The sequence below is a fragment of the Ambystoma mexicanum genome, chromosome 3p (genome assembly GCF_040938575.1).
Source record: "Ambystoma mexicanum isolate Mex_15411 chromosome 3p, UKY_AmexF1_1, whole genome shotgun sequence".
NCBI lineage: Eukaryota > Metazoa > Chordata > Amphibia > Caudata > Ambystomatidae > Ambystoma > Ambystoma mexicanum.
In genome coordinates, this window is record NC_090925.1 from 1,108,260,344 (window position 1) to 1,108,288,239 (window position 27,896).

The window sequence follows — 27,896 nt, forward strand, 5'->3', positions numbered from 1 at the left end:
CGGGAAGTTTAACACGCGATTGGCCAGGGTACGTGTATTACAGGGGTACGCGGGAAGTTCAACACGCGATTGGCCAGGGTACGTGTATTACAGGGGTATGCGGGAAGTTTCACATGCGATTTGGCCAGGTACGTGTATTACAGGGGTGCGTGGGAATTATCACACGCGATTTGGCTTGGTACGTGTATTACAGGGGTGTGCGGGAATTATCACACGCAATTAGGCTGGGTGGGTCCTCACAGGTGTTCCCTGTACACCCTCCACAGCCCCTGCAGGCAGCCCACAAAACAGGGGACTACCCTGCACACCTGCTCATGTCCCCCTGCACCCCCACCCCCCAGCAGTGCAGGGGCACCCTCCACCAGGCCCCCACTCATGTCTCCCACCACCCCCACCCCCCAGCCACCAGGGGCACCCTCCACCAGGCCCCCACTCATGTCCCCTATCACCCCCACCCCCCCGCCACCAGGGGCACCCTCCACCAGGCCCCCACATATGTCTCCCACCACCCACACCCCCCAGCAGTGCAGGGGCACCCTCCACCAGGCCCCCACTCATGTCTCCCACCACCCCCACCACCCAGCCACCAGGGGCACCCTCCACCAGGCCCCCACTCATGTCTCCCACCACCCCCACCCCCCAGCCACCAGGGGCACCCTCCACCAGGCCCCCACTCATGTCTCCCCCCACCCCCCAGCAGTGCTGGGGCACCCTCCACCAGGCCCCCACTCATGTCTCCCACCACCCCCACCCCCCAGCCACCAGGGGCACCCTCCACCAGGCCCCCACTCATGTCTCCCACCACCCCCACCCCCCAGCAGTGCAGGGGCACCCTCCACCAGGCCCCCACTCATGTCTCCCACCACCCCCACCCCCCAGCAGTGCAGGGGCACCCTCCACCAGGCCCCCACTCATGTCTCCCACCACCCCCACCCCCCAGCCACCAGGGGCACCCTCCACCAGGCCCCCACTCATGTCTCCCACCACCCCCACCCCCCAGCAGTGCTGGGGCACCCTCCACCAGGCCCCCACTCATGTCTCCCACCACCCCCACCCCCCAGCCACCAGGGGCACCCTCCACCAGGCCCCCACTCATGTCTCCCACCACCCCCACCCCCCAGCAGTGCAGGGGCACCCTCCACCAGGCCCCCACTCATGTCTCCCACCACCCCCACCCCCCAGCAGTGCAGGGGCACCCTCCACCAGGCCCCCACTCATGTCTCCCACCACCCCCACCCCCCAGCCACCAGGGTCACCCTCCACCAGGCCCCCACTCATGTCTCCCACCACCCCCACCACCCAGCAGTGCAGGGGCAGCCTCCACCAGGCCCCCACTCATGTCCCCTATCACCCCCACCCCCCCGCCACCAGGGGCACCCTCCACCAGGCCCCCACATATGTTTCCCACCACCCCCACCCCCCAGCAGTGCAGGGGCACCCTCCACCAGGCCCCCACTCATGTCTCCCACCACCCCCACCCCCCAGCCACCAGGGGCACCCTCCACCAGGCCCCCACTCATGTCTCCCACCACCCCCACCCCCCAGCAGTGCAGGGGCACCCTCCACCAGGCCCCCACTCATGTCTCCCACCACCCCCAACCCCCAGCCACCAGGGTCACCCTCCACCAGGGCCCCACTCATGTCTCCGACCACCCCCACCCCCCAGCACTGTGGGGCACCTGCCAGCAGGCCCCCACCCATGTCCAACTCATGTCTCCCACCACCCCCACCCCCCAGCACTGTGGGGCACCTGCCAGTAGGCCCCCACCCATGTCCAACTCATGTCTCCCACCACCCCCACCCCCCAGCCACCAGGGTCACCCTCCACCAGGCCCCCACTCATGTCTCCCACCACCCCCACCCCCCAGCAGTGCAGGGGCACCCTCCACCAGGCCCCCACTCATGTCTCCCACCACCCCCACCCCCCAGCCACCAGGGTCACCCTCCACCAGGCCCCCACTCATGTCTCCCACCACCCCCACCACCCAGCAGTGCAGGGGCAGCCTCCACCAGGCCCCCACTCATGTCCCCTATCACCCCCACCCCCCCGCCACCAGGGGCACCCTCCACCAGGCCCCCACATATGTCTCCCACCACCCACACCCCCCAGCAGTGCAGGGGCACCCTCCACCAGGCCCCCACTCATGTCTCCCGCCACCCCCACCCCCCAGCCACCAGGGGCACCCTCCACCAGGCCCCCACTCATGTCTCCCACCACCCCCACCACCCAGCAGTGCAGGGGCAGCCTCCACCAGGCCCCCACTCATGTCCCCTATCACCCCCACCCCCCCGCCACCAGGGGCACCCTCCACCAGGCCCCCACATATGTCTCCCACCACCCCCACCCCCCAGCAGTGCAGGGGCACCCTCCACCAGGCCCCCACTCATGTCTCCCACCACCCCCACCCCCCAGCCACCAGGGGCACCCTCCACCAGGCCCCCACTCATGTCTCCCACCACCCCCACCCCCCAGCAGTGCTGGGGCACCCTCCACCAGGCCCCCACTCATGTCTCCCACCACCCCCACCCCCCAGCAGTGCAGGGTCACCCTCCACCAGGCCCCCACTCATGTCTCCCACCACCCCCACCCCCCAGCAGTGCAGGGTCACCCTCCACCAGGCCCCCACTCATGTCTCCCACCACCCCCACCCCCCAGCAGTGCAGGGGCACCCTCCACCAGGCCCCCACTCATGTCTCCCACCACCCCCACCCCCCAGCCACCAGGGTCACCCTCCACCAGGCCCCCACTCATGTCTCCCACCACCCCCACCACCCAGCAGTGCAGGGGCAGCCTCCACCAGGCCCCCACTCATGTCCCCTATCACCCCCACCCCCCCGCCACCAGGGGCACCCTCCACCAGGCCCCCACATATGTCTCCCACCACCCACACCCCCCAGCAGTGCAGGGGCACCCTCCACCAGGCCCCCACTCATGTCTCCCACCACCCCCACCCCCCAGCCACCAGGGGCACCCTCCACCAGGCCCCCACTCATGTCTCCCACCACCCCCACCCCCCAGCAGTGCAGGGGCACCCTCCACCAGGCCCCCACTCATGTCTCCCACCACCCCCACCCCCCAGCCACCAGGGTCACCCTCCACCAGGGCCCCACTCATGTCTCCGACCACCCCCACCCCCCAGCACTGTGGGGCACCTGCCAGCAGGCCCCCACCCATGTCCAACTCATGTCTCCCACCACCCCCACCCCCCAGCACTGTGGGGCACCTGCCAGTAGGCCCCCACCCATGTCCAACTCATGTCTCCCACCACCCCCACCCCCCAGCCACCAGGGTCACCCTCCACCAGGCCCCCACTCATGTCTCCCACCACCCCCACCCCCCAGCAGTGCAGGGGCAGCCTCCACCAGGCCCCCACTCATGTCCCCTATCACCCCCACCCCCCCGCCACCAGGGGCACCCTCCACCAGGCCCCCACATATGTCTCCCACCACCCACACCCCCCAGCAGTGCAGGGGCACCCTCCACCAGGCCCCCACTCATGTCTCCCGCCACCCCCACCCCCCAGCCACCAGGGGCACCCTCCACCAGGCCCCCACTCATGTCTCCCACCACCCCCACCACCCAGCAGTGCAGGGGCAGCCTCCACCAGGCCCCCACTCATGTCCCCTATCACCCCCACCCCCCCGCCACCAGGGGCACCCTCCACCAGGCCCCCACTCATGTCTCCCACCACCCCCACCCCCCAGCAGTGCTGGGGCACCCTCCACCAGGCCCCCACTCATGTCTCCCACCACCCCCACCCCCCAGCAGTGCAGGGTCACCCTCCACCAGGCCCCCACTCATGTCTCCCACCACCCCCACCCCCCAGCAGTGCAGGGTCACCCTCCACCAGGCCCCCACTCATGTCTCCCACCACCCCCACCCCCCAGCAGTGCAGGGGCACCCTCCACCAGGCCCCCACTCATGTCTCCCACCACCCCCACCCCCCAGCCACCAGGGGCACCCTCCACCAGGCCCCCACTCATGTCTCCCACCACCCCCACCACCCAGCAGTGCAGGGGCACCCTCCACCAGGCCCCCACTCATGTCTCCCACCACCCCCACCCCCCAGCAGTGCAGGGGCACCCTCCACCAGGCCCCCACTCATGTCTCCCACCACCCCCACCCCCCAGCCACCAGGGTCACCCTCCACCAGGGCCCCACTCATGTCTCCGACCACCCCCACCCCCCAGCACTGTGGGGCACCTGCCAGCAGGCCCCCACCCATGTCCAACTCATGTCTCCCACCACCCCCACCCCCCAGCACTGTGGGGCACCTGCCAGTAGGCCCCCACCCATGTCCAACTCATGTCTCCCACCACCCCCACCCCCCAGCCACCAGGGTCACCCTCCACCAGGCCCCCACTCATGTCTCCCACCACCCCCACCCCCCAGCCACCAGGGTCACCCTCCACCAGGCCCCCACTCATGTCTCCCACCACCCCCACCCCCCTGCCACCATGTGCAGCCCCCACCAGGTCCTCACAATGTGCGTATTGGTCAGCCTCCACAGCCAAAAAGCCCTACCAAGTAACCCATTCACCCACATGGAAATGGAAATCACATGTTACACCCCCAATGTTCATGAAGCAAATGAACCCATGTCCGTCACACACATATTTTCCAATTGAATGGGAAAACACACAACATGACATGCATGAAACCAATGAGATGAAACCACACAGTGAACAATGTAAAAAAAAATGTATTAGAAAAAAATACAAATGCTAAAGAAAGAAAACTAACTACAATGTAAATGTGAAAAAAGAAGCTGCATGTCCGCATAAAAACACAAAACTAGAAAATCTAATCCAAAAAATGTTGTCCAAAGTGAAATGTCAAAACTCTCCGTGCAACAAAGAACTATGTACAAAAATAACAAGTGTCCATCATCACAACAGAACTAAGGAAACCTCCTAAAAAACCTACCTAAATATCAACTATATACAAAAAGTGGAGCAGTGTCCGTCGACTCCAAATCATAAGAAAAAACAAAGGAAACCTAAAACTAAAGAACTATGTACAAAGGCGGTGGGCAAGTCCAGCGGCTCACTCTGTGGTGTTCCGGGCCAGGGCATCATCGAACTCCTGTTCGATGTCCCGGAGGCGGTCCAGTTCCATGGCCCCGAGGGTCCGCAGGGACGACGCCGTGTCCTCCTCCAACCCCCTGCGGATTGCCTCGAGGCACTCGGCCCGCCTCAGGGCCCTCCGCATGGAGTTCTCCGCCCTGACCATTGTGAGCCGCGCCTCTTCCGCCCGCCGCCGCTCCGCACCTATGGCGTGGCCCAACCGCTGCCACACGGAAGACACTCTCTGTCCTGGGTCCTCCTGCCCTCCGGCCGATGCCTGCCCCTCCGATGTCGAAGGCCCCGAGCCTTCATGGCTCCCACCATCTTGCTGCTGCTGCTGCTCTGCCTCTGCCCGTGCACTGCCTCCTGCTGCCTGCACATCCTCCGCCGGCTGGGGTGCAGTTGTTGATGTGGCCACCCCTGCTGGACGTCCGACTCCCGACTGTGGCAGAGATGCCTCCTCCACCAGCCTGGCCGCACTGTCAGAGGCAGCTCCACAGGGCACCCAGGTGACTGATGGGTGGGAAGATGGCACAGAGGACGACTGGCGCGTAGGGGGTCCAGTTGAGGAGGGGGTCGGAACAAGCCCCATCAGACGGAGGAATCCGGTCTGGGTGACCTGTCCCAGCAGGCTGACGTGGTCAACGAGCCATTCGAGATGACGTGCAGTCTCTCCATGAAAAGACTGCAGGTCACCTCGCATGGCCCGTTGACGCAACGCCACACCAGCCAGGACAGGCTCAACCCGGACCTGGATAGCCACGTCCGCAGGCAGAGGAAGGCCAGTTGACGTCAGCTCATCCCCTGCCTGAAAACGGGTCTGGACGTAGGCATCCCTGCTGGTGCAAGATGATGCAGGGACAGGATCGGGGACAGGATTGCACACAGGCACCTCCGCGGCCGCCTGTGCTGCCTCCTGTCCCTGGTCCTGGACTGCACCACTAGCACCAGTGGGATCCCCACCTCCAGACCCCGTCTCTGGTGCTTGCACGGCCTCCTCCTCCACCAGACCCCCCACCAACCTGGATGACTCTGTGCCATCTTCCCCTGTTGGGCCCTGTGGGGTCCCAGCTGCCCCTTCTGCTGCCGAGGAGTCCAACTGCAACCTCCGCCTCTTGGACCTCCCCCCGGCAGCTGCGGCCTGGGACGCGGCACCGGACTCCTCACTCCCCGACGAGATGACAACACGGGAGGGGAGCCGGGCCTTGCGTCTCCGGCTGGCGGTCGGATCCCCGCCGCTGTGCTCCACAGCACCTTCTCCGCCCTCTTCATCAGTTGACGCTGCAGACAGGGAGAAACAAAACACAGGCATCAGGGCACTGTACAATGGACACATACACGCATGACAGTTGCACATGAGTGGCATTGGCAAACCTCAGACATGTCATCACAATCCCCAACAGACATGTCATTGCAACTGGCACACATGAGCCATACCACAGCCATATCGCAACTGCCACCACCATCCCCACACATACAACAGCATCAGCAGCCAAAGGGGAGCCATACATCACATGCAACACAGGAAGTGCACCACACATGTACACACACCACCACACTTGCATGCATGTCTACACCTCTGCCAAGTGTCGCACTGTTCAGACGGGCATCCATGTCACATCTGCCAATCAGGCTTCCACATACCGCTGTCACATGCATCCATGTAGCATCACTGTTGCACCTTTGACAAATACACACACATGCACATGTACACAGTGCTCATACATGCAGCCGAAAACAACATACATGCCTGACATCACGGACATGTCTACTTACATACACATTCATCCAAACATGTGTGCACGCACAACTGCATTTGCCATGCAAGCCCACACACACAAGCACCATCCATGTCTCACACATTACAGCCCTCGCATGTGTCAGCCCCACGGCCCTGTACACCCCCACCCATACTCCACCCCATACAAACAGATGTGCAACTGGCACAATGGGGAATGATCACCACACGCCCTGCTCACAACCAGGATGCATGTACACTCACCGCTCGACTCCAGACGGCTCTGCTTCTCTAGGACCTGGACGTGGAGCGCTGGGGATATGCGTTCCAGGACCCCCATCTGTTCTTCCGACAAGTGGCCCCGGCGCCCCTTGGCATCCGCTGCCTTCAAGAGGCGCCGGGCCTTGTTCAGGGTCCTGGACCTGAAGTCCTCCCAGCGCTTCCTGACATGTTGTAAGTCCCGGACTGCCACCCCCTCCGCGTTGATGGCAGTCACGATGTCTGTCCAGATCCGAGTCCGTCCTTCCTTGTCGGCGCGGGAACTTCCAAAGAGGGCATCATACTGCCCCAGGACTTGCTCCACCAGGACACCAACTTCGGTGGCACTGAAGCTGGTGCCCCTCTGCCTCTCTGGCCGGGGGTTGTCAGTGGTCACAGATGGTGTTAGCCCCGACATGACAACCCCAGAGGCAGGAGTGGGTGGGCAACTGGGTCCTGGGGCTGGGCTGTGGAGCGATGGAATTCCAGTCGGGAGTCTTCTGTTCCAGCAGGGGTGGTCACAGCAACAGCACCCCTGGCTGATGTGCAGGCAGCAAATGGCAGTGCACGTGGGCAGCAGGCAGTCAGGCAGCAGCAGATAGCAGGTGGGAGCGTGCTCGGGGCTCTGGGGGGCAGTAATTCGGCCTTCTGGTCTCCCGTGTGCTCACGCGTGGCCAGCTTGGTACGGAGTGAATTGGCACGTGAAAATCCTGCACGTCAGCGTGAAAACCGAGGAAAGGCCCTTAGCGCGTAAGCGCGTCAGCACGCATACGCGATTCCATTGGACCAAAGGCCCTCAGCGCGTAAGCGCGTCTGTGACGTGACCCGCACGGGTGTTTCCCACACAGCACGTGATGACAGAGCACACGTGGAAAGACTGCACGTCAGAGTCTCATCGCGTGTAATTGGACAAAAGTGCGTGTACACGCGATTGGCCTATGTACGTGTATATGAGGTGTGCGCGGACACTTACACACGCAAGTACGTCAGCGCACCTGTATCCCGGTGTACGGCCATTTCCACCAATCACACGCAATGAGACTCTGACGTGCAGTCTTTCCACGTGTGCTCTGTCATCACGTGCTGTGTGGGAAACACCCGTGCGGGTCACGTCACAGACGCGCTTACGCGCTGAGGGCCTTTGGTCCAATGGAATCGCGTATGCGTGCTGACGCGCTTACGCGCTAAGGGCCTTTCCTCGGTTTTCACGCTGACGTGCAGGATTTTCACGTGCCAATTCACTCCGTACCAAGCTGGCCACGCGTGAGCACACGGGAGACCACGCTCCTGCCCAGAAGGCCGAATTACTGCCCCCCAGAGCCCCGAGCACGCTCCCACCTGCTATCTGCTGCTGCCTGACTGCCTGCTGCCCACGTGCACTGCCATTTGCTGCCTGCACATCAGCCAGGGGTGCTGTTGCTGTGACCACCCCTGCTGGAACAGAAGACTCCCGACTGGAATTCCATCGCTCCACAGCCCAGCCCCAGGACCCAGTTGCCCACCCACTCCTGCCTCTGGGGTTGTCATGTCGGGGCTAACACCATCTGTGACCACTGACAACCCCCGGCCAGAGAGGCAGAGGGGCACCAGCTTCAGTGCCACCGAAGTTGGTGTCCTGGTGGAGCAAGTCCTGGGGCAGTATGATGCCCTCTTTGGAAGTTCCCGCGCCGACAAGGAAGGACGGACTCGGATCTGGACAGACATCGTGACTGCCATCAACGCGGAGGGGCTGGCAGTCCGGGACTTACAACATGTCAGGAAGCGCTGGGAGGACTTCAGGTCCAGGACCCTGAACAAGGCCCGGCGCCTCTTGAAGGCAGCGGATGCAAAGGGGCGCCGGGGCCACTTGTCGGAAGAACAGATGGGGGTCCTGGAACGCATATCCCCAGCGCTCCACGTCCAGGTCCTAGAGAAGCAGAGCCGTCTGGAGTCGAGCGGTGAGTGTACATGCATCCTGGTTGTGAGCAGGGCGTGTGGTGATCATTCCCCATTGTGCCAGTTGCACATCTGTTTGTATGGGGTGGAGTATGGGTGGGGGTGTACAGGGCCGTGGGGCTGACACATGCGAGGGCTGTAATGTGTGAGACATGGATGGTGCTTGTGTGTGTGGGCTTGCATGGCAAATGCAGTTGTGCGTGCACACATGTTTGGATGAATGTGTATGTAAGTAGACATGTCCGTGATGTCAGGCATGTATGTTGTTTTCGGCTGCATGTATGAGCACTGTGTACATGTGCATGTGTGTGTATTTGTCAAAGGTGCAACAGTGATGCTACATGGATGCATGTGACAGCGGTATGTGGAAGCCTGATTGGCAGATGTGACATGGATGCCCGTCTGAACAGTGCGACACTTGGCAGAGGTGTAGACATGCATGCAAGTGTGGTGGTGTGTGTACATGTGTGGTGCACTTCCTGTGTTGCATGTGATGTATGGCTCCCCTTTGGCTGCTGATGCTGTTGTATGTGTGGGGATGGTGGTGGCAGTTGCGATATGGCTGTGGTATGGCTCATGTGTGCCAGTTGCAATGACATGTCTGTTGGGGATTGTGATGACATGTCTGAGGTTTGCCAATGCCACTCATGTGCAACTGTCATGCGTGTATGTGTCCATTGTACAGTGCCCTGATGCCTGTGTTTTGTTTCTCCCTGTCTGCAGCGTCAACTGATGAAGAGGGCGGAGAAGGTGCTGTGGAGCACAGCGGCGGGGATCCGACCGCCAGCCGGAGACGCAAGGCCCGGCTCCCCTCCCGTGTTGTCATCTCGTCTGGGAGTGAGGAGTCCGGTGCCGCGTCCCAGGCCGCAGCTGCCGGGGGGAGGTCCAAGAGGCGGAGGTTGCAGTTGGACTCCTCGGCAGCAGAAGGGGCAGCTGGGACCCCACAGGGCCCAACAGGGGAAGATGGCACAGAGTCATCCAGGTTGGTGGGGGGTTTGGTGGAGGAGGGGGCCGCGCAAGCACCAGAGACAGGGTCTGGAGGTGGGGATCCCACTGGTGCTAGTGGTGCAGTGCAGGACCAGGGACAGGAGGCAGCACAGGCGGCCGCGGAGGTGCCTGTGTGCAATCCTGTCCCCGATCCTGTCCCTGCATCATCTTGCACCAGCAGGGATGCCTACGTCCAGACCCGTTTTCAGGCAGGGGATGAGCTGACGTCAACTGGCCTTCCTCTGCCTGCGGACGTGGCCATCCAGGACCGGGTTGAGCCTGTCCTGGCTGGTGTGGCGTTGCGTCAACGGGCCATGCGAGGTGACCTGCAGTCTTTTCATGGAGAGACTGCACGTCATCTCGAATGGCTCGTTGACCACGTCAGCCTGCTGGGACAGGTCACCCAGGCCGGATTCCGCTGTCTGATGGGGCTTGCTCCGACCCCCTCCTCAACTGGACCCCCTACGCGCCAGTCGTCCTCTGTGCCATCTTCCCACCCATCAGTCACCTGGGTGCCCTGTGGAGCTGCCTCTGACAGTGCGGCCAGGCTGGTGGAGGAGGCATCCCTGCCACAGTCGGGAGTCGGACGTCCAGCAGGGGTGGCCACATCAACAGGTGCACCCCAGCCGGCGGAGGATGTGCAGGCAGCAGGAGGCAGTGCACGGGCAGAGGCAGAGCAGCAGCAGCAGCAAGATGGTGGGAGCCATGAAGGCTCGGGGCCTTCGACATCGGAGGGGCAGGCATCGGCCGGAGGGCAGGAGGACCCAGGACAGAGAGTGTCTTCCGTGTGGCAGCGGTTGGGCCACGCCATAGGTGCGGAGCGGCGGCGGGCGGAAGAGGCGCGGCTCACAATGGTCAGGGCGGAGAACTCCATGCGGAGGGCCCTGAGGCGGGCCGAGTGCCTCGAGGCAATCCGCAGGGGGTTGGAGGAGGACACAGCGTCGTCCCTGCGGACCCTCGGGGCCATGGAACTGGACCGCCTCCGGGACATCGAACAGGAGTTCGATGATGCCCTGGCCCGGAACACCACAGAGTGAGCCGCTGGACTTGCCCGCCGCCTTTGTATATAGTTCTTTAGTTTTAGGTTTCCTTTCGTTCTTATTATTATTTGGAGTCGACGGACACTGCTCCACTTTTTGTATATAGTTGATATTTAGGTAGGTTTTTTAGGAGGTTTCCTTAGTTCAGTTGTGATGATGGACCCTTGTTATTTTTGTACATAGTTCTTTGTTGCATGGAGAGTTTTTACATTTCACTTTGGACATTATTTTTTTGATTTGATTTTCTAGTTTTGTGTTTTTATGCGGACATGCAGCTTATTTTTTCACATTTACATTGTAGTTAGTTTTCTTTCTTTGGCATTTGTATTTTTTTCAATACATTTTTTTTTACATTGTTCACTGTGTGGTTTCATGTCATTGGTTTCATGCATGTCATGTTGTGTGTTTTCCCATTCAATTTGAAAATATGTGTGTGACGGACATGGGTTCATTTGCTTCATGTACATTGGGGGTGTAACATGTGATTTCCATTTCCATGTGGGTGAATGGGTTACTTGGTAGGTCTTTTTGGCTGTGGAGGCTGACCATTACGCACATGATTGGGGATTGTGAGGACCTGGTGGGGGCTGCACATGGTGGCAGGGGGGTGGGGGTGCAGGGGGACATGAGTGGGGGCCTGGTGGAGGTTGAGCCTGCACTGCTGGGGGGTGGGGGTGGTGGGAGACATGAGTGGGGGCCTGGTGGAGGGTGACCCTGCACTGCTGGGGTGTGGGGGTGGTGGGAGACATGAGTTGGACATGGGTGGGGGCCTGCTGGCAGGTGCCCCACAGTGCTGGGGTGTGGGGGTGGTGGGAGACATGAGTTGGACATGGGTGGGGGCCTGCTGGCAGGTGCCCCACAGTGCTGGGGGGTGGGGGTGGTGGGAGACATGAGTGGGGCCCTGGTGGAGGGTGACCCTGCACTGCTGGGGGGTGGGGGTGGTGGGAGACATGAGTGGGGCCCTGGTGGAGGGTGACCCTGGTGGCTGGGGGGTGGGGGTGGTGGGAGACATGAGTTGGACATGGGTGGGGGCCTGCTGGCAGGTGCCCCACAGTGCTGGGGTGTGGGGGTGGTGGGAGACATGAGTTGGACATGGGTGGGGGCCTGCTGGCAGGTGCCCCACAGTGCTGGGGGGTGGGGGTGGTGGGAGACATGAGTGGGGCCCTGGTGGAGGGTGACCCTGCACTGCTGGGGGGTGGGGGTGGTGGGAGACATGAGTGGGGCCCTGGTGGAGGGTGACCCTGGTGGCTGGGGGGTGGGGGTGGTGGGAGACATGAGTTGGACATGGGTGGGGGCCTGCTGGCAGGTGCCCCACAGTGCTGGGGTGTGGGGGTGGTGGGAGACATGAGTTGGACATGGGTGGGGGCCTGCTGGCAGGTGCCCCACAGTGCTGGGGGGTGGGGGTGGTGGGAGACATGAGTGGGGCCCTGGTGGAGGGTGACCCTGCACTGCTGGGGGGTGGGGGTGGTGGGAGACATGAGTGGGGCCCTGGTGGAGGCTGACCCTGGTGGCTGGGGGGTGGGGGTGGTGGGAGACATGAGTTGGACATGGGTGGGGGCCTGCTGGCAGGTGCCCCACAGTGCTGGGGTGTGGGGGTGGTGGGAGACATGAGTTGGACATGGGTGGGGGCCTGCTGGCAGGTGCCCCACAGTGCTGGGGGGTGGGGGTGGTGGGAGACATGAGTTGGACATGGGTGGGGGCCTACTGGCAGGTGCCCCACAGTGCTGGGGGGTGGGGGTGGTGGGAGACATGAGTTGGACATGGGTGGGGGCCTGCTGGCAGGTGCCCTACAGTGCTGGGGGGTGGGGGTGGTCGGAGACATGAGTGGGGCCCTGGTGGAGGGTGACCCTGCACTGCTGGGGGGTGGGGGTGGTGGGAGACATGAGTGGGGCCCTGGTGGAGGGTGACCCTGCACTGCTGGGGGGTGGGGGTGGTGGGGGACATGAGTTGGACATGGGTGGGGGACTGCTGGCATGTGCCCCACAGTGCTGGGGGGTGGGGGTGCAAGGGGACATGTGTTGGTGTTCATTAGTTCAAGGAGACATGTGCCTTTGCTGGGGGGCATGCCCATGTTGGGTGGGCTGCCTGCGGGACATGACCAGGGATGCAGGGTAGTCCCCTGTGGTGTGGGCTGCCTGCAGGGGCCGTGGAGGGTGTACAGGGTACACCTGGGAGGACCCACACTGTCAAATCACATGTGGGACTCCCCGGCACCCCTGAAATACACGTACCGTGCAGAAATCGCGTGTAAAACTTCCCGCGCACCCCTGAAATACACGCGCCCAGGCTATTCGCGTGTAAAACTTCCCGCGCACCCCTGAAATACACGCGCCCAGGCTATTCGCGTGTAAAACTTCCCGCGCACCCCTGAAATACATGCGCCCAGGCTATTCGCGTGTAAAACTTCCCGCGCACCCCTGATATACACGCGCCCAGGCTATTCGCGTGTGGAACTTCCCGCGCACCCCTGAAATACACGGGCCCAGGCTATTCGCGTGTGGAACTCCCCGCGCACCCCTGAAATACACGCGCCCAGGCTATTCGCGTGTGGAACTTCCCGCGCACCCCTCAAATTCACGCGCCCAGGCTATTCGCGTGTGGAACTTCCCGCGAACCCCTGAAATACACGCGCCCAGGCTATTCGCGTGTGGAACTTCCCGCGAACCCCTGTAATACACGTAGCCCGCTCCCCCAGGCCCGATCGCGTGAGGAACTTCCCGCGCACCCCTCAAATTCACGCGCCCAGGCTATTCGCGTGTGGAACTTCCCGCGCACCCCTGAAATACACGCGCCCAGCCTATTCGCGTGTGGAACTTCCCGCGCACCCCTGAAATACACGCGCCCAGGCTATTCGCGTGTGGAACTTCCCGCGAACCCCTGAAATACACGCGCCCAGGCTATTCGCGTGTGGAACTTCCCGCGAACCCCTGTAATACACGTAGCCCGCTCCCCCAGGCCCGATCGCGTGAGGAACTTCCCGCGCACCCCTCAAATTCACGCGCCCAGGCTATTCGCGTGTGGAACTTCCCGCGCACCCCTGAAATACACGCGCCCAGCCTATTCGCGTGTGGAACTTCCCGCGCACCCCTGAAATACACGCGCCCAGGCTATTCGCGTGTGGAACTTCCCGCGAACCCCTGAAATACACGCGCCCAGGCTATTCGCGTGTGGAACTTCCCGCGAACCCCTGTAATACACGTAGCCCGCTCCCCCAGGCCCGATCGCGTGAGGAACTTCCCGCGCACCCCTCAAATTCACGCGCCCAGGCTATTCGCGTGTGAAACTTCACGCGAACCCCTGAAATACACGTACCGTGCAGAAATCGCGTGTAAAACTTCCCGCGCACCCCTGAAATACACGCGCCCAGTCTATTCGCGTGTGAAACTTCACGCGAACCCCTGAAATACACGTACCGTGCAGAAATCGCGTGTAAAACTTTCCGCGCACCCCTGAAATACACGCGCCCAGGCTATTCGCGTGTGAAACTTCACGCGAACCCCTGAAATACACGTAGCACGCTCCCCCAGGCCCGATCGCGTGAGGAACTTCACGCGAACCCCTGTAATACACGTAGCCCGCTCCCCCAGGCCCGATCGCGTGTGGAACTTCACGCGAACCCCTGTAATACACGTAGCCCGCTCCCCCAGGCCCGATCGCGTGTGGAACTTCACGCGAACCCCTGAAATACACGTAGCCCGCTCCCCCAGGCCCGATCGCGTGAGGAACTTCACGCGAACCCCTGTAATACACGTAGCCCGCTCCCCCAGGCCCGATCGCGTGAGGAACTTCACGCGAACCCCTGTAATACACGTAGCCCGCTCCCCCAGGCCCGATCGCGTGAGGAACTTCACGCGAACCCCTGTAATACACGTAGCCCGCTCCCCCAGGCCCGATCGTGTGAATGACTTCACGCGAACCCCTGTGATGCACGTACCCTGCAAATCGCGTGTGACACTTCCCGCGCACCCCGGTATACATGCACACGTATTTTTTGTCAGCGGGTGTCCGTGTTTGTGGGTACCCCTTTGCACGTCATTTTTCCTGGAGGGCCACAGTATGGGACATTCATCATGGCAGTATATAGGTGCTATTTGTTGGCGCACCTTTTGGCGCACATTTCTTACAGCCGCAGAGACGCTACCGCCTCCTTTCTTGTGGCGGTCTTGTTTGTGCCTGTGCGCTGGTTTGAGCGTGCGCTTTTTTCCCCTATTCTATTCCATGAATACGTGTTGTAGGCGAGCGTGTGGGCGTTCCGCGCACTTGTGCCCTGTACTTCCCCCGTGACGCCCACGTTTTGGCAAGTTGTTCCCCATTCCGAGTGTTACGCCCGTGTTCCGCCTACTTTTATTGCGTGCGCCGCGCTATGTGCGAATTTCGCTGTGGCCTGTGCGATTTTCGCTGTGACCTGGCGCACGCTGTTAGATGGCCTGTGCGCCAACGTGCGCCAACGTGCGCCGCGCACTTTTTTTTCGCACATCCGCTGGTTTTCTCGCGCACGGCCTTCCATGAATCGACGTGCGCTGCTTTTCGTGCGATTTTCGCACGTTCACTGCGATTTTCGCTATTCCACTGCGATTCGCACGTTTTTGCCCACTTGCGCCGCGCTAATTATTCCATGAATCGGCCTCATTGTATTTTTACATGACATGGATTAACAATCAGTTCATGATTACTCGGGCCCAATTCCTGTAGCAGATTTTACACTATATCTCAAGATCGCTGGTGCAGCTCTCTCTTGTTTGCTGCATGTAAACTAGTAAGAGTCATAAAGAGTGTCCTTGGGGGGGCGTGGGGGTTTGGAGGGAGAGCTCTATCAGGAACAGGTACCAGGATAGAATTCTCCAGTCTGCACGTGCCCCGAGTGGAAGAGCACTGTGAGCTTAAGCGGCAAAGCTTTTGGGATTGTAAGAAGCGGTCCCTCCAGGTCACATTCAGGAGGGTATGTTTGTGTCAGGTGGTAAGTGTGCTGAGAGAGGATTTTGAAGTTGTAACACACATTTTGCCTTCAAGGGAGACGTCTATTTTCTGCCTGTGTCCAGTGAATTCTGCAGTACAGACCCCCGGCATCGGGTAGAGTTCTGCCTATGCAGTGAATACATGAATGGGTTTTGAGTGGGTAATGGCTGTCGAGCTACAGTCGCCTGCAACAAGTGCAACGCAAGTAGATTGACTTTTGCTTGGGACCCTGTAACAGGCTCTATAACTAAAGAATGCCTTGGCTAAAGGGGTGTGCGATTATATTACTATTTTTGAAAGGGTACAAACTGGTTGCAGTGTAAACTGCAAGACATGCAAGACAGCAATTAAAATTCAGAGGTAAATGGTGTAGATGCGAAAATCACGAGATGGTTATTATAGATTTACTAGGTTGAAATAAATGCGTGTGGAGTACTGCCCACATCTGCCAGAGGAGAGTGAGCTCTTGAAGTCAAAGGAACCGTGGAGTATTCTGAGATGAGTCAAGAGGTCACTCAGCTAATGGCACATTAAGGCATGTTTTGTAGCCGAGCATGGGAGCTTCAGGCACAAATGCGAGCAGGAACTACAAGTTACGCGATACCTGGGCTTCATTCGCAGGTTCTCTGTTAAGGTCACTTCTTAAGCCGCAGTTTGCACGAAGATAAGAGACACCCACTGGCCAACTCCCTCAGCCCAACATTCATTCAAACCCTCTGAGCAAGCCTTCACTCTGCATGCACCAACATTCCGTCTCTCATTCACTGTGGCCAGCAGCACAGGCAACCACTGCCCCGATGCAGGAACCCAGGAACCATGTGATGGCTGCCACAAGCGCTCCTATATCAATTTGCCAGCAAGTGCTTGAGCTCCTGAAACATTGCTAAATGTGCAGTGCCAGGGTTTGCAATCCACAATGCTTAGTTACAGATGTTAGAAGGGCACACAAATTAACATTTATACAAACCACCTCTGGAGGTCAAGGAAAAGAGGCTCCTGCACAAAGTTAAAAGGACTTCGAGGTATGACTTGTAAGGAATCGAAGGGCAAAAACAAAATATGTATGTAACTGTGATGTGCTTCTTTTGAAGATAATAAAATATAACAATTAATACAACCGTTTTACAAAGGGCTCCAGTCCCAACCCCAAGTGGCACGCGCTTGTGCACAAATCTAGTCCCTAACAAGTTGTCCTGACAGCAAGCACAGGCAGAATTGAGACCAGAGAGGCAAGGGTCGCCCAAGCACTGCCTCCATAGAATTGAGGTGCCCAAATGACATGCAAGGGCAGCATGAAGCCTTGCACAAGGTGGCTGCAACGAGGGCATTTCTGCAAGAGCCAGGGCATACTAGTATGCAACAGGCAGCCCTGGGGTTTCTTTGCCCAATGGCATGACCATTTGATCAAGATAGTAAACAGCAGTCAGAAGGGGGCCAAGTTATTCGGCCATCGGGATATGAATTCCCAATAGGAATTATTTGACTTAGATGAAGAACATGAACTAGGAACGGACCCACAGAGGCAGAGTTGCTAGGAGAAAGTCGAAACATACATATAGGCCGGCTATCTGGTAGAATAGAGCTCACTTCATAATGGTGATTGGTGAAGAAGGGCTAAGCTACATATATTTATTTATTTATTTATTTTCGTTATGATGGTTTCGGTAAAATTTACCCCGTTAAAACGTTTTTCGTTAAAATACAGGATACCCATCCAAAGCTGGGGAGATGCTAGAATAGCAGAGATCTTACTTCCCAGGTAACCGTAATTGTAACAGTGAAAGAAAAGGTTTAAGAACATACTGCAAAAGGCCCTTCCAAAGGCACCCACATCTCCAATGGGTAAACATGAAGCGGTTTCCTAATAGGCAGTGGCCATAATGTAGTCATCTCTGGGTACATCATGGGTGGTTTTAAAGGGATGGTTAAGGGCTACACTCGGTAGCATAGCACCTGCAAGCTCTTTTTCTGCAGAGAGGTGGTAGTGGGTTTGTAAGAGGATTCGTGTGCCAACTGGTTTCATTTTCGTAAGAGGCCACTTCGGGGTGTTGGGGTGTAAAATACGGTTACCTTATGCATAACCACATTTAACAACTAGAGAGATGGCCCCAAGGTCCCAGGTAACATTTTAAAGTGGAAGTATTTCTTTCCTTATATTTCAAAGTTGGGAGTACATTGCTATTTTCAAGAGGGAAAAGCAAATCCTGTTTTCCAAAGGGTACTATTTCAGGTGAGTACAAATAGATTTTAAATTAAGAACAAATCTCTTTCCATAATGAATACCTCTTTGCTCCAAGTAATTCAGGCAAAATAAAAGGTGCATTCTTAGCTTCAAGATCCTCTTGCGAGCAGGCAGTGACAGTCGAGCGCCTCCCTGTGGCAGGGCTCTGCTGGAAGCACGGATCGGCATATCCCTGGAGCCGCATGGGTGGACGCAAAGTGCAGGTCACTCATGTGTTCATTACTTTCTATTGTCTGTTGGGAGGGTTTTTTTTACCCCCTAGGTTTTTGTTGAGAGTATTTGCCTGTTCTTAGGGAGTCAAAGTGAATTATACGCTCATCTGGAGTGCCTGGTGTCCCTCTCCCACCAGGCCCAGTCTATATCCCTAAAATAATTCTTTGGGCATCAAACCAATTCTTGCTCCCACCACCCTCAAACAATGTGTGCACTGTGAGGGCACACATTGATTAATCTAGAGAAATACACAAAACGTGAGAAACTCTGAAACAAGAACAAACCAAAGTTACACTAGCCTGTGGCATGTATTCACTGTGGCCCGCGTGCGGGAGCCTCAATCATGTTTGGCGCACAGTACCTCTTTCAGTTTCTCCCCTTTAGAGAGTGATGCAGATCTACATGTCTAGAAAGTATGCAAGAAGCCGACAGAGGAAGAAAAGGAGCCCAGCCTTTAAATGTGCTGAAGGGCAGAAACATTGAAGCTGCTGCATAGAGCTCTGGAGTAACATTCCCCCGAAACCAGCTGCTTCTCTTGGTTTAAGAGCAGTGCTCAAAACACATCGATGCGTGGACCATAGATGAGAGAATGTGTGAAGAAGATTGAATGAAAAAAATCAGCCAATCGGTGCCATTTTCATCTTTATTCCTTTCACTTCTAATAGCACGAATGATGTTCTGTGCATCCAAAGTGGCCCAAGAGAAGGATGTAAAGAAAACCCTGGTGCTGGCATCCCCTGAGACCCCATGGCAGCAAAGGTGGGCAATGAAAGAACACATCTAGAGTTCATCAGGGAATATCCCAAAAACTTTAGGACAGGGGCAGGTTAAAAAGATGACGCAATATGGACACGTTCTGACCCTGCTAAAGGCAGATGACAGCTGTCAGCCACACATCAGGCCCGCTTGACATACTGACTCTGCCCGGGTGGCTACCCGTGTTTTCCAGAGGTTACTGGCAGGAAAGGTTGTGTTTGTCAAATAAACTAGTGGTCCTGCGAGCAAGGTCAACACACGTGGCAGAAGTGGCTATAGAAGACCCCTTGCATTCCATGCCATGCTAGCAGCAACCATGCATCTCGCTGATCCGACAGTCCACGTGCCACTAAACAGTGCGCTACAGGGGTGGGTGTTTTTAAAACATTTCCACAGATGTTGAGAAAAGACGTTGACGTAATTGGTCTCTCAACGCCCCAGTCCATGACATGTACCTATGACAAAAGCATGCATTCTGGAGAAAGAAACGTTTCATAATGTGCATAAAGGTCAATAAAGCATGGAAGGGGTAAAATGAAGAGTTCCTATTCCTGTCACATGACTGTCTGGATAACAAAAAGATCATTCCTTCCTGAACTGTTCAATGCATTCCAATTCACGACCCCGTGGCCCAGACGAGATGCACAGGCGGCCCTATGGTGTTTGCTTTTGGCTCAAGGCAAGCTTTTCCAATTCCTCTTCTATACGTACCATTCTCATTCTCTCATCTTCCAGGTTCCGCAGAACTGTAGCAAATTCCTGGAGAGATTTGGCTGAAAAACAGAGAAATAAGCAAACTCAATAACGAAACACCAAACGCCAGCAATCAACACAAACCGTATTTACACTGCTTTGCGGTAATACAGCTAACATGGAATGATGGTAAGATAAGGAAACATTGGAAAGTATCTTTACTGTGTTAAGAGGCATGGCATGAGATTGGCTCCCTCTGGGTTAAGGGGGCATTGTTCTGGTTTCAAGCTGAAGGCGTTCAAAGAGGGAGATGGATAGGCTGGCTATTATACATGTTAGCAAGAGCCAAAAGGGTGCCCCGATTCAGATCTAAATGGGGACGGGAGGTAGCGGTGGTCTTCCTTTTTTCGAGCAATACTTGCAACTAGCTTATTCCATATCTCGGTAGAAACAAGCTCTGGTAATTGCCAAAATGGTGCAAAAAAGTGAGCCTCAGTCAACCCTATGCATTCCTTCAACGCACTATGCCACTACCTATGTAAATGCAGCAGAGGCAACCTATAGAAAGAGTGGGAGGCTTAAGCAATGGGGAGGTCCAAGCCCCACTGCAGGCCCAAGCCTTTCAACTCCCCACTTGCTTTTTTGCTCACGATTTACCGCTCTTTTTCTCCCTCCATTGTCGAGAGGGAATCAGGAGGCAAACCAGTGGCAGCTGAGTGCCGCAATGCACGTGGCCTTTTCCCATGTTAATTCCAGAGTCGTAGAGTGGAATGAGGTAGTGTAAAGCAAAGCCCATGGGACTTCTCACTTGCTAGCTCATCCCCTGGGGCAGCTCAGGGACCGCTTCAGGCTATGGGTCCCTTCAGTGGGAAGGTATGTGTGTGTGGGAGGGGGCTTATGCATCTACTACCTGAATTGGCAGCCTCCTAGCAGAAGCGTTGGACAATAGATGCCATAATTCTGGGGTTTTGACACTATTGCCCCACCACAGTTTCTGAAAGGATCATATTAATTGGCAGAGAAGGAGAAGAGTGAATGTTCCCATGGGCCTTCATGCCCTGTCCGATGGGGCAAAGAAGTCAAAGGCTGGTTATTGGTTTGCAATCGTCTTGGGGATGTTCTTCCTCTTTGCCCTTGGTTTGGATTTGGTATTAATGAGGAAGGGTTCAAAATGCTCATACTTGTATGTAGATCCCATATATGTTTCTACTTAAACCTTACATGATGGGAAGCATGTTTAGATAGATGTACCTGAGCAGGATCAACAACACACAGATGCCTGTAAAGATCCTGTATAGAATACTGACACAAGTATTTATTAAAGACAGCTGTTAGCTGTATTCAGATAGTGTACAGAAAATAACTAAAAGCCATCTCTCAGGCTTCCCTCCCGGGATCTCTTGGGGGTTGTAGTTACAGGGTCTCAATCAGTTGTAGGCTCTTCCACCTACTATGGGATTAGATAAAGACAAAACAACAAAGCATGTCTTCTCTGTGGTTTCTAACAAAGTAAAAACATCTCTGGAGGAAAGCAAAGGTCCTCTTGATGAAACGCAAAGTCCTTCATCCTTTGTCCCTTCCTGAAAACGTTTCTGTCACAAAGTCTTGTGTAGGAGTGGCCATGCATTACTTTCTTGATTCGTAATTTCCATGGATTAGGTCCACTTCTTACCTCAATGTCTCTGCTTTGCGAAAAACCCGTCCCTGTTGCGGCTCAGGGCATGACTGCGCTCGTACATTGGGCCTAGGCATTGCAAAAGGGAGGGTTAAACATAGTCAGGCCAAACCCAAGCATTTCCACCAGATTGCAGGCCTTGCAAATTCTTTTAAATCCTGCTAGGCCTACAGGTCGAGTAACTTAGTTTCCCTACAACTAAGAGAAATGTACTCGACCCCATGGCAACGGGTACCAACAATTTTACCAATGTATGTCACCATAAGCCAACTTCATGTTTGGTGCACTGCTGTCATCGAGAAGACAACCATACACAGTGAACTATTTGACATTTACTGCACACAAAGTTTGTTTGCAGCAAAAATCAAATAAATGTTTCAAACATTCATTGTACTTACCAGCAAGGTCAAGTACCATTGAAATAGTACTAGACCTTCATAAAAACTACGCGAGTGGTGGAGTAGATTTTGCATGCCCTGGGTCAGGGTCACTTATGCCAGACAGGTGGCAGGGTGCGATAGTGTATCTTTTGACCTTGATTGAGGAGCTAGCTCTTTTCCAGCCAACACCTCTACTGGTTCTGCCACCATGGCAACTTAGAACAGTCTTGTACCTAAGAAGGTTTCCTTTGTCGCTCTGCTGTAGCCTCATTTGCTCGAACATCTCCTCGACCATCTATCATGTGCTTGTTCCTTCAAGCCTCCTTACTTTCAAGCCTCTCAGGCTCAAAACATGCCTGCATCGCTCCTAGATAGAAATGAGCCCCTTGTGGGTGAAGTCTTCCATCTCCCCATACTACAGGATCGCTCACAACTTCCTCCACTCCTTTAACTCGCCTTGTCTGGCTTACATCCACCTCCTGTTCTTTCTTCCCCATTTGCCTCATCATTCTCCTCCTTCTTCTGGTTAATCTACAAGGTCTTCCTTTTCACCTGAACTTGAGTTACCACACCTTCTTTATTCATTCCACCCTCCTAACACCCCTCCTTTCTGACCTCCTTTCCCCAACTTCCTTCACTTCTTCCCACTTTGCCCCATACTACGCCTTCCTCTCTGCAGCCCCCTCCTTTTATTTCCACCTGCATCTTTTTTCCTCTGTTCTTCTCTCTCCAGCAGCACACTTCCACTCTCTCCAAATAACCACCACCCTTTAACCACCACTGGGACATATGTAGAGGCGTGGCTCCACCTTCAAGGATGTCCCTTCCTTAAACTGTATAGGTGTGGGGCAGTTTGGATGTGCAAACAGTATTGCTTACTCTTGTGTGAACTGCAGCCTGCTTGCCTCTACCTTCATCCCACCTCTACTCCCTGCAATATAGCAGATCAAAACTTCAAATCAACTCACCAGCACCCTTGGTCTCCAGTTTGTACCTCGTTGGGAAGAACATTACTGGACTAAATCGCTACCTCGTGTGGCGATTTCTTGATACACGGTTGAGGGGTGGTGGGTGGTAATCAAGGGGACCCACTCTGCACCACCCTTAGGCCCATCATTTAGTGGGCAGCAGACCCCACCCCCAAGACAACCCCTCCCAGGAGCAAAGTAGGGAACCATGTCACATTTCCAAACTCTCCCTCTTTCATCTGAGCTCCCCTCTAGAATTAGAGTTAAGTAACTCAACAGGGTTGTTGCTCATGAGGCTTATCTGTGTTGGTGACAACTCCACATAATTCCGTGGCCACTCCCAAGATTTTTTGGGTTTCGCTATCCAGCAATGTATCCTTTCTCCGCAGTTTATTGAAAGGGTGTCATCACTGGTTTTCAAGTTCTTTTGCTTGTTTTGGGCAGACCACTAATCTAACTGGGGAATGTTAGCGCAAAGGATAACTTCTTCAAGCAGATTTGCCATCACTGTCATTTCAGTGATGAATTGCTGGGTTCAGCGGGTCTAACTGCCCCTCCAGTTTTATTAGCAGTGTGACAAATTTAGGGAATTCATTCCTTCTCTCCAAGAGGAAGCCACCCCCTTTGGGACTAGGAAGTTGAACCTGCTACACAATACACTCCCCAGTGGACAGGGCAAGTGGGAACTCACTGGGGGCGACAGCTCTTAGCGGACAATAAAAAGTCTAACATTTCCCTTAACACAAGAGTCACAATTGTTTGTCAGATACATGGGGGCTACACACGTTAATAATGTACAAGGGCCTTTAACTGTGCATGGCTTGGTAACAGATTCCACGATGTTGACCTTGATGCCAGAAACACAGAACCAATGGTGTTGCATCTATTGTTTCAGAGATGAACGTAAAAGGGTCGAAACCCATACCTGTAAGGGGAGAGCCAGCTTGAGAAAGGCTGCAACACGGCAAAAGCCTACACTGTAGCATCAAACCAATCCAGCTTGGAGGCAGGACCATGCCGAATATGTGGTGGGCGGAGGATTCACAAGTATGACACTGACACAAATGATACAATTTGTAAAACCTTTATTATCTTCGTGGGCTTTGGAAAAACTCCTACTTTGCCCTATAACTAGGATGGGATTCGTCTCGACCATCAAATAATAAAGAAAACAGTCTTAGTCGTGTCTGCCAAATCAAAATGGCCTATGCTACAAAAAACCTAATCCCTGCCCTATCTCTTGTACACAAATGTGTAAAGGAGGTATGTAAATAAAAGGAAAATTCGACAATGAATATAATGAATATATGTGGCTGAATCAGCTCTCCTCACTATGTTTAGACAGCACAGAATAAGGCAGTCTGTATAGGCAGGATGACGCACTCTGGCTCGGGTTTTAACACAAACAGTTTGGAACGTGGATCGAGGCCTGCCTGGCTTTCTACGTTAAAGGCTCTTGTTCTAGTCTTCCCCAAATAAATAAAAAAAAATGTCTACACCGGTCCCTGTCTGCCGGGCTCAGACCTTTCACAGTTTAACAACACTTGCTGGGGCTCCCTTCCCCAAGCTTTTTACACTTTGGGTCTCCCTCAGTCAGGCTTAGACGGTTTTTCAGATGTCGAAGACTTTCCAATGTGCGGGGGTTCCTTTACAGACCACTGCAGGACCACTGACCCAGAATTCAATGATCAGCTTTTCCTCTCCTCTTCTCTCTGGGTCAACTTCGTTCACTTTCGGTTTTACAATTCATTTACTTTTATCACCTGAAACAACACACCTTTCACAGAGACATTTGAGTGGGCTACTCCCTTTCACCGGACCACTCCATTACTCAGTATCGCTGGTTCCACAGCTGTTCTGGTTTTAAAGTTCATTAGCAGGTCTGCCTTTCCTCACGTCTCATCCACACACGTGCAGCCTTCACTTGCAATATATTGCTGCAAACTTTAATCTTTCTTAGCACACAGCGGTCTCTCAGGTCGCTTGCCAACTCACCGGCTGTGTGCGGTTCTCTCTTGCTTTTTCGATTAACCATTCACGAGTCAAGGTTAGTACCATAGGATTGGCCTCGCCTCCCCAACTCGGTCGTTCGCCCGGGAGCGTCGCTGGCGTCCTTGCAACACAATGCAGTCTTCGATATTGGGATCTGGCCTTCTCCGTGTGGCTTTCGCTGCTTTGTGGAGGCAACTACCTCCTGCAGGGAACTCTTGGGGCTTTCGGCCCAATGCTCTCGTCCCTTGGTCCATGGCTCTGCTCCAGTAGGTTTACCTTTGCCCCGGAAGTTCTGCTCGTAATCGTGTTCCACCTTGCTCAGACTGTCTCTAGGTTCGGCCTTTTATGCGTGTGAGGAGAGCTAATTGGAATCAGGTGTATGCACTGGAAGTCAAGTGCCTGGACCGATTAGCGGGACATGTCCAGTATGATGTATAAGAGTTAGTCTAGTTACTCTCAGTCGCCCTCTTCCTCGGCCTAGTGTTTGTGCAAAAAGGGGCGTGGGGGGTTGGGACATTGGATCCTACAAAATAGGAGGATTTAGATATACAAAAAAGGGGGAATACCACATCTCACCATCAGCTGCCTCACCCCCACTCCCCGAAGACCCCTCACCCAGGTGATCCTCCCACACTGGTCCACCCCTTGGAACTGGATCCAAAACAAAAGCGATGGCTGTGTCCTGCCCATCTGGTTGACAAGTCCCCGAGGATTAGCGGGCGAGACATCTTTTGGTTTCTCACACCACAATGCTGCAGAGTCCAGGAGAGCTGAGAGCCAAAGGCACCCAAGTTCCTTGAAGTGGGAGACCGAACTGCTGCAGACGCAGCGCACCAGCATTCACAAGTAATGACACCAAGATGAAAACCGCTGCAGGAGAGCCAAAGACTCCGGAAGCGCTGTTCCGCAAATCCCGGAGCAGCCTCCTCCCCCAATGAGTGACGCCGCAAAATCATAGATATGGGACTAACAAATCGGTGAAGTAGGTGGGCAGTAATGCTCAAAGCACTCCATGAGGGGGTGAAGACAGTACCCGACCGGCATGGCCAGTGAGGCAGAAGCACCCAGGCATGGATAAGGAGCCCAATACCCCATGAGGGGGTAAGACAGTATGCAACCCACAAGGCCAGTGAGGCAAAACAAACCACACTGGACTGAAAGATCCTGTGGCCTATGGGGGCATGAGAGTAGTGAGAAACGGAGTCAGGCTAACGAGCCAGAGGGCCCATGAGGGGCTAACAAAGACTTAAGAAAGATAGAAACACCATGGAAGGGTGCACCTGGGCCAAAAGCCCCACAGGGAGGACAGGTGGGTAAGCACAGCTAGAGAATTAAACAGTCTGGAGGACCAGAGAACCCAGCCAGGGCTGGGAAATTATTTCACTCCTGTAGGGTGGAGAATCATGATAAGCCCAGACTACCAGTAATGCCAGACGAACCAGGCTGGACCAAGAAAACACATTGCTTAAAAGAAACTGAAACGCACAGGAGGGCTGAGCAAGTTGCAAAGTTACGAAGTTGAATGACTTACAAATCCAAGTGTTGTATTTAAGGAACAAACTATCTCAACTGAACAGGACACTGGTGACGGGGCTAGAAGTCCCCTTTTCTATAGAAACCCAACAAAATCACAGAACTCGTTTGGACTGCAGCAGCAGCCCGAGGGCCTGAAACACACAGAGGAGAACTTGAGAGACAACTGGGTGGGGGGTCATGCAACAGACAGCACAAGCCAAGAAAGAACACTTCTCTAGGCTAAGTACGATAGACTAGGTTTTGAGGTTCTATGTAATAATGGCACTTGGGAAAAAGTCACAAGGTAGACAACTTTTTTTTCTGCACCCCTAAATGCCTTCCCCCACATATTCTAGGACAGGTATTATTTACTATTATATACTCCAGTAGTACAATATTTGAGGAAAGTGCTTGATTTTCTTGGGAGTGTAAATGCGGGGAGATGTCACCCCCTAGCAACCATTCCCCAGGCGTCTATCAGAGGATACGAGTTTTGACATAGGAAAAGGGTTATTTGTGCAAGATGTCCCGACCAGCACCCTTTTATTATTTTCTAGAATAAGGAACCTCCAGCATAGAAGAAGGGATAGATGAGGTATTTTTATTTACGGTAATGAAACTTGAAAACATGGCTTCTTGTCCATCTCCTATGTCTGACTTACCAGAGCAGGTAGTATTTGTCATCAACTGACTGTAAGGAAGGCATGGTATCAACAGTAAGGCAGGCACAAGTGACCCCAGTTCAAGGGTGTTTACTGAACTTCAACAAGGGTATGATAAACACCCATCTAATCCTAAATCTACAGATGGGAGCAAGCTACAACCATCAAATAATAACGCAGTCCGAGTGGTGTCTTGTCAAAATAAAAGGGCCTACACTAATTAACCTATTGCCAATCCTTACCTCTAAATACAAATAGTGTGGGGGTAGTGTTTATGGAAAAGGAAGACGTGTTCACAAAAATGACATGTCAGGGTGTTCAGGCTGTTGGCCTCCCTTACCCAGGTTTTCAGCACAGGACAAGGCAGTTCACTCGAGCTTAGCACAATCTCTGGCTTCTTTAGCACAAGGATACATTCCAATCATTAGCATCAGGGCCCTCTGTGCCCAAGTCTCTTTGCCTATCAAAGTCTCTTCATGCAGAGGACCCGAAACAAGAAAAAAACAAAAAGTTATTTTCCTCATACAAGTACTCAATTCAGGTGATTCACCATTCACTCCGGATCCCCCCTCAGCCGGGCTCAGATCCTTTCAATACGATTGTCACCTTGGATCCCCCTCTTCCGGACTCAGATCCTCTTTCACAATGTTCATAGGATATTCTTTCTCGGGTGACTCACGGTTCACCCCGGATCTCCCTCAGCCGGGCTTAGATCCCCTTCTTAATACAATTAGTCTCCCTCAGCCGTGTTCGGACCAATTTAAGTAAGCATCAACTATCAAAGACTTGTGAATGTGCACTGGGTTTAGCTTTACCCGT

General features: G+C 55.2%; 1 protein-coding gene across 2 annotated transcripts in view; it reads right to left on the bottom strand.

Annotated features, from left to right (window-relative positions):
* The window catches only part of ARHGAP26 (Rho GTPase activating protein 26), a 2,838,701-nt gene that overhangs the window by 2,303,222 nt on the left and 507,583 nt on the right, over positions 1–27,896 (bottom strand). For both annotated transcript variants that reach the window (XM_069652460.1, XM_069652459.1), the window contains exon 3: positions 19,904–19,965. In XM_069652460.1, the coding sequence (XP_069508561.1) occupies positions 19,904–19,965 (62 nt within the window). The remainder of the gene's footprint in view (positions 1–19,903; positions 19,966–27,896) is intronic.